The 16,763-nt window shown below is 41.4% G+C and overlaps 1 protein-coding gene across 1 annotated transcript; it reads right to left on the bottom strand.

Annotated features, from left to right (window-relative positions):
* Positions 1 to 15,382: 15,382 nt before the first annotated feature.
* On the bottom strand, positions 15,383 to 16,480 carry LOC121796671. Its single transcript, XM_042195473.1, has one exon. It carries the CDS (start codon positions 16,478 to 16,480, stop codon positions 15,383 to 15,385), a length of 1,098 nt encoding a protein of 365 aa, XP_042051407.1.
* Positions 16,481 to 16,763: the final 283 nt, after the last annotated feature.

Below are 16,763 nucleotides of genomic sequence, written 5' to 3'. Positions count from 1 at the left end.
TTTGCACAATTGTACAGCAGACTGACTATCAGAATACAAAGCAGGAACAGTTTTCAAGAATTTAAGTTCAGATAAAACTTCCTTTAAACAAATTGATTCCTTCATATCCTCTGTGATGGCTATATATTCTGATTCTATAGTGGAGAGGGCTACTATGTGTTGCAATTATACAAGAACCACAAACAGTAAACACATAAGAAGTGGTAGACTTTGTTTTGTCCATATCATTTGCATAATTTGAATCCACAAAACCACACAGATTTATGCCATCATCACCTTTTAAAAAACACAGACCATACTTGGATGTGTGTTTAAGATATCTTAGGAGCCATTGCAAGGCCTCCCAGTGCATAGGTCCAGGATTTGACATGTATCTACTCAAGCAAGAAATAGCATAAGCAATGTCTGGCCTAGCACTAACCATTAAATACATCACAGAACCTATAGCATTAGAACAGAACCTATAGTATTAGCATAAGGGACCTTTTTCATAGCATTGATATCAGATTCAAACTTTGGACACAAGCCCTTACTCAACAAAAAATGAGCAGCTAAAGGCACAGAAGCAGTTTTAGCACAACCATGTTAAACTTATGCAAAATTTTAAGCACATATGGTTCCTGGTGAAGCACAAGTACAGAATCCTTTCTGTTCCTATGGATATTAATACCCAAAATATTTTGAGCATCACCAAGGTCCTTCGTATCAAAGTTATCACATAAAGCAGATTGCACATACTTGATATATTTAAGGCAGGGTCCCATAATCAGCATATCATCAACATATAGCAACAGAAAGACGAGAACTTTAACAAGATTTTTCACATATAGGCAAGCATCAATGGTACTTCTCATGAACCAAAGTTTTTGCATACAAGAATTAAACTTGATATTCCATTGTCTAGGGAATTGCTTTAAACCATACAAGGCCTTTTTTTAATAGGCAAACATGATTGGGATACTTAGGGTCTACAAACCCTTCAGACTGTTTCATATAGATAGGCTTATTTAAACCACCATACAAAAAAGTAGTTTTTACATCCATCTGTTTCAGTTCCCAATAAAAATGTGCACACAAAGCAAGCATAAGACTAACAGTGCTAAATTTCATAACAGAAGCAAATATTTCAATATAATCTACCCCCTCTTGTTTAGTAAACCCTTTTGCCATAAGTCTGGCCTTGTACCTCAGGCCATCTACCTCATTTTTAATCTTATATAACCATCTACAGTCAACTATAGAAGCACCAACAGGTAGAAGAACAAGCAACCAAGTATAATTAACTTTTAAAGATAACATCTCATCTTACAGCCTGTTTATATGACTGAGGCTCATCACCATCGGATTCATGCACATTAAAAGCTAAAGTAATCAAGTTTACCAAACCAGAATATCTATTAGGTTCATTAATGTGCCTCCTGACTCTATCTCTAGCCAGAAGATAATTTCTCAAGTCTGGACCAGAGTTAGCAACTGATTGATTTTCAACAACTTGGTCATCATGATGGATCACATTTTGGTTGTCAACTAAAGCAGGTTCAGGCTCAGGTTTAGGATCAGGCTCAAGCTCAGGGGTGATAGGATTGGAATTCCAGGATTGCTCCACCTCACTTGGAGTATCCTCAGATACCTCCACACCTCACTAAGAGGCTCATTGTCAACACTTGTTGGAGTGGAATCATGGGCAGGTTTAAGGCAGGGAAATTCATCCTCATTGAAGATAACATCTCTACTTATAATGACCCTGAAACCAGGCTCACTCCTATTCCAAATCCTATAACCCTTGACACCCTTAGGGTATCCAAGAAACACCCCTTTCTTGGATCTGGGGTCCAGCTTATCAGTTTTGGTATGAACAAAGGCACTACAACCAAACACTCTCAAATGAGACAAAGAATTTTTTCTACCAGTAAACACAGATTTAGGACACTTTCCCTTTAGGGGAACAGAAGGAGATCTATTTACTAGGTAGGCTGAGGTCAGTAAAGCTTCACCCCAAAATTTTTTAGACAAACCACTTTTAGACAAAAGGCACCTAACTTTTTCTAGAATGGTTCTGTTCATCCTTTCAACAACTCCATTTTGTTGAGGGGTAAAGGGGTAGTCTTGTGTCTTTTAATCCCATACTGAGAGCACATTGAATTCATTTGGGAATTACAAAACTCAAGACCATTATCTGTCCTAATTATCTTAATGGTTTTTTCGGTTTGATTCATGTTAAAAACTTTTCAAAGACCTCAGACTAGTTTTTCATTAAAAAAATCAAACTTTCCTGGAAAAATCATCAATTATTGACAGAAAATATACAGACCCTGAATGAGTTGAAACAGAGGCTGGACCCCACACATCCATGTGTAGGTATTCTATAACACTGTGACTGATATTTTCAGTCACAGGTGTTAGGAAGGACACCCTATGTTGTTTGCCCAAAACACAAGTGCCACAAAAAGGGAGGCTATTTTGAAAATCATTTTCAGATAACAACTCATTTTTCTTCAAAATATTAAGACCCTTCTCACTCATATGACCAAGCCTATTATGCCACAACATGGTTTTATTAACCCTGACCACATTTGAAACATTATTCACACAGGCCAAAGACTGAGCAGAACACACATAGAGGTTACACCTCTTCACAACTTTAAACAAGCACATAGCACCTTTACAGATCTTAATAATTCCCTGCTCCCACTTACCCTCTAGCCCATCTAGCTCTAAACATGTACAAGAGTGCAAGTTGTAGTACAGATCAGGCACATATCTCACATCTTTCAAGTTTAGCATATAGCCATTACTGAATTTCAAGCACACACTACCAATGCCAAGTATTTGACTTTTCTTATCATTTGCCATGGAAACAAAAGTATTTTCAACAGGTTTGAAATCAGAAAACATAAATTTGAAAGGAGATATGTGATAGGTGCATCCATAATCAATTAGCCAGTCATTAATGGTAAAGGAACAGCCCAGAGAAGAGTTTATAGACAGAATATCATGGGTCATGAAGCAAACACCTTCAGGATCATTATTCTTAGCCAGGTTAGCAATAGAATCCAGTTGATTATTACCATTTTTCTGTTTTTTAGGGTTAGGACACTCCTTTTTATAGTGACCAACCTCACCATAGTTAAAACATTTTCTATTTGCCTTGGGATTCCTGCTTTTAGACCTAGACCTACTCTTTCCCTTCTTTTTCCTATGGTCATAAGAATTACTGTCCTCATTGCCCCCTCTTGTTTTAGACCTGCCCCTAACATTCAAGGCCTTTGTTTGACCCGCCTTAAAAGCATGATTTTCTTTAATTTCAATTTCCTTAGATGTTAAAGAACTGATAATCAGATCAAGAGGGGCACTATCCCTACCATATTTTATAACAGCTTTAACATTATTATAAGAGTCAGGGATTGCATTCATTAGATCAATACTTGTATACTCATCAATTGTTTTATCACCTTTAATATCTTGAACAAGTTTCTGAAAAATGTCAATGTTGTCATCAATTCCTTTGAAAGATCAAGTTTGAATTTGAAAAGTTTTTCCAACAAATACATTCTTGAGGACATTGAAGTTTCAGTAAACAAAGTATCTAGTTTTGCCCACAGTTTAGAAGCAGATTCAATTGCTCCTACTTTCCTAATCACAGAGTCAGAGAGATTTAGAATTATAGTTGATCTGGCCAATTCATTCATTTCTGCAATTTTATCTTCAGATTCAGTATCAGGAATGGTTCCTTCTACTGCCTTAAAAACTTTTTGCTGAATCAAAATGCATTTTATTTTCTGATCCAGATTACAAAATCATTTTTTCCATTAAAGGGCACAATACCAACTGGCTGAGACATTTCGAGAAAGATTTTTACACACACAAAAGCACCAGCAACCCACAAGGCCAGCAAGCAACCCTACTATCATAGAGAGAGGACTTAAACACACAACAATCAGTGAGTCCACTTAAAACAGTTATGTAGGGACTTTTCATGCAAATTTCACAGATGCAAATTCACAGCAAAGCACACACACGTACAGGAGAGCAATTGACACAATTCAAAGTGATTCTAGACATAAGAATCAGGTCAGAACCGAGTTCCTCCCTATTTGTCACGTGTACCCCGGCAAGAGGATTTCCCAGTTCGCAATCACCCAATGTATGGGGGCGTAGGAGGTCACTCAAGGCGGTTAAGGCACAGGGTGGATAGGTAATTCACTCAAGACACAGAGACCAAGCTCTGGAATACACACTTTGAATCAAGAAAAGAAAAGACTATCACACAGAAGTGACAACGGAAGCAAAGTAAGCAGTAATAGCATCAAGGAGCATAGATGAAGACAAGAGCACAGGGAACCCTAAGCCACGGCCAGTGGCAACTACCATCAACAACTGCCCAATCCTAGACTACAAAGCGGTTAAAAGTTTTAGGGTTCACAGCCAATTTACCAGATCGGATATCCTTCATTAAGTAATACCCGTCTTAACTCAGGGCCTATACCGGAGGACGAGCTTTACTCTGACGAGCCCACCTCCTTTTAATTTTTCGACCCGGCCTACCTAAGTGATCCCCCCGTGCCTCTGATACCACTGTAGGGATCAGATCACTTAGGATTCACTAATTACCGAGACCTTTTTTTGTTGTTGGATCACCACTGAGATGGCTAATCTCAGTAAGAACAAGCCAGTTACAAAACCAAGTAATACAATTACAAGATTTACAGAAAACCCTAATCTATTGTTGAATCTAAAACCTACCGCAATAGCACCGGACTACACCTCTGGAAATCACCTTTACACTAGCAACCAAGTTAGTAATACAAGAAACTAGATCCTCTCGGATCTAAACAACAAAAGTAAACAAGAACCGAAATATTGAAACACAAAGATAAGTATATGGCTCAGGTCGCATACATGACTACACAGGGCCAAGGACCTCCTCTATCTTGTCCAACAAATCTTAAGGGAGCATAGTGAAACAATCGGACCCCGAGCTAGGGTTTCCCGATTACTACAACACGAAAGCCAACCCACGTGTGGGGAAGGGATTTTCGAAAATTATGCCATTTAATTGGCATAGATATTGATTTGGTATTTACTTGGAGACAAATATACTCACAAAATAGGTAAAAAAGATATTGAGTATCCCATAAATAAGGTAACAAAATAATTCAAGTATCTCCAAGTAGGGAAGAAGGGGGGGGGGGGGGGGGGGTGCGTGTATAATTGGAGTAATCAAAGAAAAATACTTAAATCCTCAAATTAAATAGGAATAAGATTTAAATTTGGTAATTTCTTATAGGAAAAGACTCCCACAAAAGAGGTAATAAATAAATTAATCCCACAAATTAATTAATAGGCATAAGGGGCGAAAATAATGAGGTCTCAAAGAAGGAAAGAGTCAAATCCTAATTAAAATAGGATATGTAGAGATTTGGCAAGATATGGTAAGGTTTAATTGGATTTTAAATTCAAGAAAGGAATTAAACAAAGTACCAATTAAATCTACAAAATAATTCATTCTCCTAATTAATAGGAGATTTTGAAAATGCCGAGAAATGGGCAAGGGGTCGAAAATTATATAGGATAACATAGGGATATTTTGGTTTGGATTTAATTTGGATAAATATCCCAAAACAATTAATTAAATCCAAGAAAGATAATATTATTTCAATTAAATTGAAGGGGCCAAAAATTTCCAATAAAAAGGCTAGAAAAGAATATGCATGATCCCACTTAATTTAATTCACACATTGGAAAATAGATCACATTATCCCCCATAACTCACAACAACTAATTTCACATAATTAAATCAATCACACGGAAATTAAATTCCATAAATAAAATTCCCAATCAACATCCTCATAAATAAAAAAAAAAACAAAAATAAGTCGCAAAATTTTCGGGGTGCTACATCCTTCCCCTTTTAACAGAAATTTCGTCCCAAAATTTGGTCGTATCACATAAACAATTCCTGGTACTTTTCTTCCATCCTATATTCTAACTCCCACGTGGCTTCCTCGGGACCATGGTGTTTCCACAACACTTTCACGGATGCTATCGACTTGTTTTGCAACTCCTGTACCTTTCGATCTAGGATTGCTTCGGGTCTCTCCTCGTAGTTCATATAGGGGCTCAGGGCAACTTCTTCTTGACGAATCACATGCTTGGGATCAAACACGTACTTGCGCAACTGCGACACATGGAACACATCGTGGACATTCCCAAAACTAGGAGGAAACGCCAGGCGATACGCTACGGGACCTACTTCATCAATTATCTCGTACGGTCCTATAAGACGTGGTTTCAATTTGCCCTTCACTCCAAACCTCACAACTCCTCTCGACTGGGATACTTTCAAGAAGACTTTGTCACCAACATTGAATTTGATCTCTGTTTGGCGCACGTCGGCATACGACTTCTGCCTATCTTGAGCTTCCTTGATCCTTGCACGGATTTGATGCACTATTTCGGTCATCTCCTTGATAGTGTCAGGTCCTAACATCTTTTTTTCTCCAACTTCATCCCAATAGAGTGGGGATCGACACTTCCTACCTTACAGGGCTTCATACGGCGCCATATCGATCGTTGCTTGATAGCTATTGTTGTAGGCGAATTCAATCAATGGCAGGACAGGTTCCCAACCTTCCCCTCGGTCTAGGACAACGGCTCGCAGCATATCTTCAAGTGTTTGAATCGTCCTCTCTGACTGTCCGTCTGATTGCGGGTGAAAAGCAGTGGTAAAGTTCAACTTCATGCCTAACTCACGTTGCAAACTTCCCTGAAATTTTGACGTAAATTTCTTATCGCGATCAGATACAATGGTCTTTGGCATTCCATGCAAACATACAATCTCACTCACGTAGAGTTTAGCTAACTTATCTGATCCATAGGTAATCTCAATTGGCAAGAAGTGCGAGTTTTTAGTGAGCCGATCGATGATAACCCAAATCGCAGTATTCCCCTTTTGTGACTTTGGTAATCCCGTCACGAAGTCCATGGCTAAATGCTCCCACTTCCATCGGGAATTTCGAGCGGTTGCAATTTCCCATATGGTCGTTGGTGTAAGGCCTTCACTTGTTGACACGCTGGACATCGTTCCACAAACGATGCGACGTCCTCTTTCATTCCATTCCACCAAAACGTTACTTCAAGTCTCAATACATCTTCGTGCTTCCGAGGTGAGCAGTGTAAGGCGTGTCGTGTGCTTCACTCAAAATTTCATCCTTCAGCTACTCGTCGTTCGGTACACACAATCATCCATCGAATGTCAAAGCATTGTCCGCCTCTTCACGAAATTGGTCATGTTTCTCGGTCCTCACCTTCGCACGAGCCTCTTCTAACTTCTCATCTCGTCGTTGAGCTTCTATGATCTTGGTTCTTAAGTTTGGCTCAATTACTAGCGTCGCTATTCTTTCTCCTACTGTCTCGGGCGCTCTCACTATTTCCAATTGCATCCTATCGAACTCACGGATCAAAGCTTCCTCTTGAGTTAGCAAAGAAGCCAGTTGAGGTTGGTTCTTCCTACTCAAAGCATCAGCTACCACGTTTGCCTTGCCCGGGTGATAGTGAATGCCGCAGTCATAATCTTTCACGATCTCCAGCCAACGCCGTTGCCGCCGTTGCCGCATGTTCAACTCTTTCTGCTCGAAAAAGTACTTAAGACTCTTATGATCCGTATAAATCTCACATCTTACTCCATATAGATGATGTCTCCAAATCTTTAGCGCGTGCACCACTGCTGCTAGCTCCAAGTCATGTGTCGGGAAGTTTAGCTCATTCAGCCTCAACTGTCGGGAAGCATACGCTATCACCTTCCCCTCTTGCATCAACACGCATCCAAGTCCTATTTTCGACGCGTCAGTATAGACGGCGAAGTCCTTGTCAGGTTCCAGCACCGCTAGAACAGGTGCAGTAGTCAATTTTTCATTCAAAAGTTGGAAACTCGCCTCGCATTCAGGCGTCCAATCTACCTTGACTCCCTTCTTCAACAGTTGCGTCATCGGTCTCGCAATCTTCGAGAATCCCTCGATGAAACGTCGGTAGTATCCCGCCAATCCCAAGAAAGTACAGATTTCACTCGGCGTTTTCGGTGATTTCCAGTTTTGTACAGCCTCGACCTTTGCTGGGTCCACTTGAATTCCATTAGCCGTCACGATATGACCAAGAAAGTTCACTCTATTCAACCAAAACTCACATTTACTAAACTTGGCATAAAGCTTTTCCTTCCGCAATGTTTCCAACACGGTTCGCAGGTGCCATCCATGCTCCTCCTCGTTCTTCGAGTATACCAGTACATCGTTGATGAAGACTAACATAATTATGTCGAGATACTCATGGAAGACTCGGTTCATCAAGTCCATGAAAACTGTCGGGGCGTTAGTCAGCCCAAATGGCATCACAACGAATTCGTAATGGCCATAACGAGTGCGAAAAGCAGTCTTAGGCATATCCTCTCGTCGGACCTTTAGTTGATGATATCCCGACCTCAAGTCCATTTTTTAAAATACGCCAGCTCCTCGAAGTTGGTCAAATAAATCATCAATCCTTGGCAGAGGGTACTTATTCTTCAAGGTCAACTTGTTGACCTCACGGTAGTCTATGTACATCCTCATCGTCCCATCCTTCTTCTTCACGAATAAAACAGGCGCTCCCCACGGTGACACACTGGGTCAAATGAATCCCAAATCTAGTAGTTCTTACAACTGAATCTTCAATTCTGCCAATTCCTTAGGGGCCATTCGGTATGATGCTTTCGATACTAGCGCGGATCCAGGTTCCAAGTCAATGGTAAACTCTACTCATTTGTCAGGCGGCGGTCCAGGCAAAGCTTTAGGGAACACATCGGGAAATTCTCGTACTACTGCCACGTCTTCCACCTTCAAGTCTTTCTTCTCCTCTCCATTCAAGTACACAAGATACGTCGGACGCCATTTTCTGATCATCGTGGTTGCGTGCAATGCAGAGATTGTGGAGACTCGTCAGTTCAAGGAAATTCCATACAAGATAGTCGGCTCGTCGCCAGGGGCTCGAAAAGAAATTTGCCTCTCCTTGCAGTGAATCGACGTGTCACGACCGCACTTTCTAAGGATAGAAAGTACGGTGGATCGCGACTAATGGGGGAATTAAGAAGTGGGGAAGAAAGGGGAAAACAATCAAGGGGTACGACATGTAGATCAAAAGATGAAACTTTATTACCAAATTATAGTCTAAAATCATGAAGCAACAAAATGCGTAGGAAAAAAGTCCAACAAATTAAGGAAAACATAAGAGTTTTAAAACTTGGCGTAGCGGAAGCATTTGAGAGTTGGCTACTACTATGTATGAAGACACAATAGCAACCAGAACATTTATTGAATACGGTCTTTGTCCAACTGCTCAACATCCTCCGTCCTCGTCAACGCTCAACCTGCACATAGGGAAAACACATGCAGGGGCTGAGTACTTGATGCACTCAGTGAACTCATGCCCAAAATACATTTTATCAATAAAGTTATGTCAAGCCCTCGTTGAGTGAAACTCGGGTTTTACTTTGAAATGCCGAGAACACTAAAATCATTTCCATAAAAAGGTGTCTGCGCAGACAAACATCATCATCATCATCATCATCGTACCCCATCATGTACCATATCTGAACCATCATGTGAAGCGAGAATGTGGCCACAACTCGATCACTGGACCGGCCGACCACAAAGGACGGCTCACGATCCCCATCAGTGCACTAGCCTAAGTAGGGACTCACTCCCTAGATAGACCCGAATTCGTTAACCATCAAAGTCTAGTAGGATATTATCCTAGTAGACAATCAGATAGGCAATTCAAAACATAAAATACGGCATGACATAACATTTAAACCACCCTTATCTCACCATATACATATCATTGTAGATAAAGGAGTTTAAGTAATAAAGCCCACCTCGTTCTCTTAAATCCTTCACTTGTCAATCAGCTCCGTTCTCAAATAGCATGCAAAAATCAACCTTTTTGAAAGAACATAATATGCAAAATATTAACTTTAAGAGAAATAATCTAATTTCAACAAATCATGCATCCTATGTGATGATAAATCTTACCCTTCGATCTTGGTTAGAAACTCTGAAATTTCCAATAACTTTATAACATTGATTTCATCCTTTCGCGTCCCCAGAATCCTATCCCCTCGACTCCATTTGATTAAAACGCAGTCAATCAATTTCCCATTGGTCCAAAACATAGCATTAATCCAGCCCACGTTCTTTCCCAAAATTGTCGGCCCAAACCATGTTAGATCATTCCATCAACTCTATTCTTTCTAATGCACACACACGGTCAAACCATCTCTCTTCTCAATTTCTTTTATTCTCCCCAAAATTTGAGCAGCAACACCATTCTCTTTCTCTCTTCTTCTCGGTCTCTCTCTATTCTGCCCTCCAATCGAAACTCCGTCGGCGAGTTCAACGACTCAGCTCAACCTCCGCCTAACTTTTCCTTTCTAATTCTCAACCAGCAGACTCGTTGCCACCGTGAAACTCCAGCACCGCCGTCGCCGTCGCTTATCTCTACCAAGGCTGATGATTCCCTCGGCCTCCCGATCTCTCATCTATCTCCGTCGCTCCAGCTCGGCTTTCGTCATCGCCGTTCAGCCGAGCAGCCGCTGTCCGCCATTCGCTGCTGCTGTTAAAGTGTACGACCTGCCGCCGCTTCTGATCGAGACTCGTTGAGCAGCTGCGCGGTGCTTTCGCCATCCTGTCTCTCTCCTCCTTCGCTGATTTTCGCCGGCAAAATACAACACCATCGGTGCCAATGTCGCGACGCTGCAAGAGCTGTTGCAGTCACGATGCAGTTGAAGCCTCCGGCCTCCTTTGTTTCCCCACTTCTCTTTTCTCGGCAACACAGAGCTGCTGCCGAATTCGCGACGATCAGACACAGTCGCCGTTACTACTGCATCTCTTTCTATCGCTGTCCCAAACCAACAGAACTTCAATTTGTCGTCCCGAAAACGCTGCTGCCAGATCCTCCATCGCGAGACTGCTGATCAGGCAAAGAGGCGTCGCCATCCAGCACCGCGTCATCCCGGTCTGCATTCCTCGTTGCTCCGTATCTCTCAAATCGTTTCTCTGCTCTATCTTATTTCTCTCTAACTCTCTAACTCTTTGTTTTCTTTGGAATTGAATGAACGAAATGATGAATATTGTGGAATTGATTGAATGAGATGAATTCGTGGAGTTGTTGGTGATATTTATGTGTACATAACTGATTTCATGGGATTATAGAAGCTAGAAACCGATTTGCTTGTAAATGATTTTGTGGAAGTGAATAGGGAATGAGAGGAAATAATTTAACAAGGATCATTCTATTAATTGGGTGACCTTTGATTTGTAGTATTAAAGAAGGAAGATGGAAGGTGGAAGGTGGAAAATCATGGCAGATTGAGAGTCACAAACTGGCGTTCCATTTCTTGAGAGGGAAGGATTGGGCTCAAAATTCATCTCCCACATTTTTATTTATTTGTTTGGGCTCATTTAGTTGCAAGCCCAAATTTGTATGATTATTTATTTGTTGGACCTTTTTGATTGTCATGGCCCAAAGCCATTTTATAAAAACATTTGGACTCCAATTTTATTTGAGAAGCCCAAGAGTATATACTTTACATTCTCTCATTCCTTTTTTTTATTAATTAAAGTTCACGAAAAAAACTTTAATTAATTTCGTCGTCCCGTTTCCAACAAAGATTAAAATCACCCAACGCAACCAATTAATATTTAGCACAATAAGAGGGCAGAAAAAGTCGAGGTGTTACAATCTACCCATCTTAACAGAAATTTCGTCCCGAAATTTGCTTACGTCCTTCGAATATAGAATTTCTCCATCTTGTCTTCCAAGCAGCTTCCTCATTGTAGTTGAAAGTCACATCGTTGCCTCTTTTAAAAAAAAATTACGCGAGTTTGACTATATTAAATTAAATCGAGCACTTCACATCATCCCTCCTTGCCTTGTACCCTCTTTTGCATTTGAACTTCATTTCGTCTTCGTTATCTTTCACTTCTTGAAATCTTCCTGGTATTTTGTTCTTGTCGTTCAGGGAAAACGTAGGAAACAGTAAAATAGTTCACATATCAAGCTTGCTCAAATGTTTCGCGTCATTCCAAGAATAGAAAAAGTTCCATTGTCCATTGACCTCCATTCCCACTCTCGATCTCCTTGCCTCGTGCTTTTGCCCCAAACATTTCGATTCTCGTACATTTCATTGCTCGAAAAAGCAATGGTTAAGTTTTCAACTTAGAACTATTATTTGCGCGGTCAACTAGGCCTACGTCTTAGGCACTCTAAGTTCGCAACACATTTCATCATCTCATACATCAACAACTATCACATTTAAGTTCAAAACAAACATTTTCTTCAAAACTCACACTTTTCAAAAAAACAATTCAACATCTCACTTTCAACTTTAAAGTATAAGCTTTCTCTCAAAACATACTTGAACATCAATTTTCATCTTTCATGTAAAAACAACCAATCCATCGTCTCACATCAAAACTCGTTCTTTTTTTTTCAAACATCATCAAATACTCTTCTCAACTTGAATCAATCCCTCACAGAAAGATTCTACTTCCTCCTTATAAAAATTTTCTCCTCTTTCTTTCTCAAAAATTTTCTCGTCGTCCTTTCTCAAAAACTTTCTCATAAAAATTTTCACATAAAAGTATATTACCTCTTTCTTGGTTGAGCGTGGCGAAGCGGGATGTTGAGCCTTCCAAATTTAACCTTATTTTAGTCTAGCGAATCGAATCTAGACCAAGACTGAAAAAGACTCTCGGGTCCAGAGCGGAAAGAAAAATTGCTCTGATACCATTCTGTCACGACCGCACTTTCTAAGGATAGAAAGTACGGTGGATCGCGACTAATGGGGGAATTAAGAAGCGGGGAACAAAGGGGAAAACAATCAAGGGGTACGACATGTAGATCAAAAGATGAAACTTTATTACCAAATTATAGTCTAAAATCACGAAGCAACAAAATGCGTAGGAAAAAAGTCCAACAGATTAAGGAAAACATAAGAGTTTTAAAACTTGGCGTAGCGGAAGCATTTGATAGTTGGCTACTACTATGTATGAAGACACAATAGCAACCAGAACATTTATTGAATACGGTCTTTGTCCAACTGCTCAACATCCTCCGTCCTCGTCAACGCTCAACCTGCACATAGGGAAAACACATGCAGGGGCTGAGTACTTGATGCACTCAGTGAACTCATGCCCAAAATACATTTTATTAATAAAGTTATGTCAAGCTCTGTTGAGTGAAACTCGGGTTTTACTTTGAAATGCCAAGAACACTAAAATCATTTCCATAAAAAGGTGTCTGCGCAGACAAACATCATCATCATCATCATCATCGTCCCCCATCATGTACCATATCTGAACCATCATGTGAAACGAGAATGTGGCCACAACTCGATCACTGGACCGGCCGACCCCAAAGGACGGCTCACGATCCCCATCAGTGCACTAGCCTAAGTAGGGACTCACTCCCTAGATAGACCTGAATTCGTTAACCATCAAAGTCTAGTAGGATATTATCCTAGTAGACAATCAGATAGGCAATTCAAAACATAAAATACGGCATGACATAACATTTAAACCACCCTTATCTCACCATATACATATCATTGCAAATAAAAGAGTTTAAGTAATAAAGCCCACCTCGTTCTCTTAAATCCTTCACTTGTCAATCAGCTATGTTCTCAAATAGCATGCAAAAATCAACCTTTATGAAAGAACATAATATGCAAAATATTAACTTTAAGAGAAATAGTCTAATTTCAACAAATCATGCATCCTATGTGATGATAAATCTTTCCCTTCGATCTTGGTTAGAAACTCTGAAATTTCCCACAACTTTATAACATTGATTTCATCCTTCCGCGTCCCCAGAATCCTATTCCCTCGACTCCATTTGATTAAAACGCAGTCAATCAATTTCCCATTGGTCCAAAACATAGCATTAATCCAGCCCACGTTCTTTCCCAAAATTGTCGGCCCAAACCATGTTAGATCATTCAATCAACTCTATTCTTTCTAATGCACACACACGGTCAAACCATCTCTCTTCTCAATTTCTTTTATTCTTCCCAAAATTTGAGCAGCAACACCATTCTCTTTCTCTCTTCTTCTCGGTCTCTCTCTATTCTGCCCTCCAATCGAAACTCCGTCGGCGAGTTCAACGACTCAGCTCAACCTCCGCCTAACTTTTCCTTTCTAATTCTCAACCAGCAGACTCGTTGCCACCGTGAAACTGCAGCACCACCGTCGCCGTCGCTTAGCTCTACCAAGGCTGATGATTCTCTCGGCCTCCCGGTCTCTCATCTATCTCTGTCGGTTCAGCTCGGCTTTCGTCATCGCCGTTCAGCCGAGCAGCCGCTGTCCGCCATTCGCTGTTGCTGTTAAAGTGTACGACCTGCCGCCGCTTCTGTTCGAGACTCGTTGAGCAGCTGCGCGGTGCTTTCGCCGTCCTGTCTCTCTCCTCCTTCGCTGATTTTCGCCGGCAAAATACAACACCACCGCTGCCAATGTCGCGACGCAGCAAGAGCTGTTGCAGTCACGGAGGAGTTGAAGCCTCCGACCTTCTTTGTTTCCCCACTTCTCTTTTCTCGGCAACACAGAGCTGCTGCCGAATTCGCGACGATTAGACACAGTCGCCGTTACTACTGCATCTCTTTCTATCGCTGTCCCAAACCAACAGAACTTCAATTTGTCGTCCCGAAAACGCTGCTGCCAGAACCTCCATCGCGAGACTGTTGATCAGGCAAAGAGGCGTCGCCATCCAGCACCGCGTCATCCCGGTCTGCATTCCTCGTTGCTCCGTATCTCTCAAATCGTTTCTCTGCTCTATCTTATTTCTCTCTAACTCTCTAACTCTTTGTTTTCTTTGGAATTGAATGAACGAAATGATGAATATTGTGGAATTGATTGAATGAGGAGGAGAGGAAATAATTTAACAAGGATCATTCAATTAATTGGGTGACCTTTGATTTGTAGTATTGAAGAAGGAAGATGGAAGGTGGAAGGTGGAAAATCATGGCAGATTGAGAGTCACAAACTGGCGTTCCATTTCTTGAGAGGGAAGGATTGGGCTCAAAATTCATCTCCCACATTTTTATTTATTTGTTTGGGCTCATTTAGTTGCAAGCCCAAATTTGTATGATTATTTATTTGTTGGACCTTTTTGATTGTCATGGCCCAAAACCATTTTATACAAACATTTGGACTCCAATTTTATTTGAGAAGCCCAAGAGTATATACTTTACATTCTCTCATTCCTTTTTTTTATTAATTAAAGTTCACAAAAAAAACTTTAATTAATTTCGTCGTCCCGTTTCCAACAAAGATTAAAATCACCCAACGCAACCAATTAATATTTAGCACAATAAGAGGGTAGAAAAAGTCGGGGTGTTACACGACGCGTGGTTCTCGGCAAGCCAATCCATTCCCAAAATTATGTCGACATTCTCCAAAGGCATGAAGTGTAAAAGACGGGCTTCTACTCCTAACTCTCCTAAAACAAACTCCACGTTCGGGCAAGTTTGCACAATATCAATCAGACCTCCAACAGGTGAAGACACCCTCAAACCCAAATCAAGTTTAGCAGTAGGGAGTTCTAAGGCATTCACACATGACATCGAAATAAAAGAGTGTGAAGCACCCGTATCAAACAACACGATAATAGGTAGTTGCTGGACCTTGCCCATTCCTGCCAAGTTATCTTTGCCCTTGTTGGCTTGCTGTTCCTGCCCTTGAGTCCCTTTTAGTGCATACGCCCTCGCTTGTTGTGGGGCCACCAATCGAATGGGTTGTGGTTGTTGTTGTTGCCTCTGTCCTTGCCCGTTCCTCACACCTCCTTTGTTGTTCGGACACTCTCGAGACATGTGTCCATTTCCACCACAAGTGAAGCATCGAACGCCTCCAGCTCTGCACTCCCCAAAGTGATACTTGGAGCACCGGTTGCAGTGGGGTGCCCTCTGTTGATTTCCTCTCTGTTGTAGCACGATTTGTCGGCCATAGTTCTGTGGCTGACAAAAGGTAGTATGGTGTCTCTTGTTGTCATAAGGTGCTCGGTTGCCTTCCCACTTCCCCTTGTCTCGGTAGTTCGGCTGATGCGTTGGTGGTGTGGGATTTGCTACCCTCTCGTCCTTAGGCAGTGCCTCTTCCACATCTAAGGTGCAACTCAAAATTTCGGAGTAAGAGATTCCTCTGCGGTTGGCCACGGCTACCCTTATCTCGTGTCTGAGGCCGGAACGAAATTTTACGGCCATCTTCTCATCGGTGTCCACTAACTCGGGCGCATATCGGGTCATTTCACAAAGAGCACGGTCGTACTCCGTCACTGTAATGTTTCCCTGTTTTAGGGTGTGGAAATCAACTATCTTTGCACGTCGGTAGCTCATGGGGATGTACTTGTCGTACACCTCCTCCTTGAAGTCATTCCATGTCAGCGCCTCACGGCGGGCGGGGTCCATTGTCCTTCGCTTGGTTTCCCACCAAAAATCGGCAGGCCCAGTTAACTGATACATAACGCAAGCTAGACGTTCCCTATCATAAAGTCGAATATACGCTCAAGGTGGCGTATCCAGGCCTTTGCCTTTGGTGTCCATCAAACTTTGGGGGGTTTTCCTTCCGAAAGGTCTTAATGTATTCTTTTTTTTGTGGTGGAGGTAGGGGTGGTGGTGGAGGCGGGGTTGATTCCCAACACTTCCCTCAGATTGTTCCTCCCCATTGCTCTCCACTCGTGGGCCACGCCCT

This window comes from Salvia splendens, chromosome 3 (genome assembly GCF_004379255.2).
Source record: "Salvia splendens isolate huo1 chromosome 3, SspV2, whole genome shotgun sequence".
Taxonomy (NCBI): Eukaryota; Viridiplantae; Streptophyta; class Magnoliopsida; order Lamiales; family Lamiaceae; genus Salvia; species Salvia splendens.
Note: the sequence above shows the minus strand (reverse complement) of the source record. Positions and strands in the feature narration are given on the sequence as shown.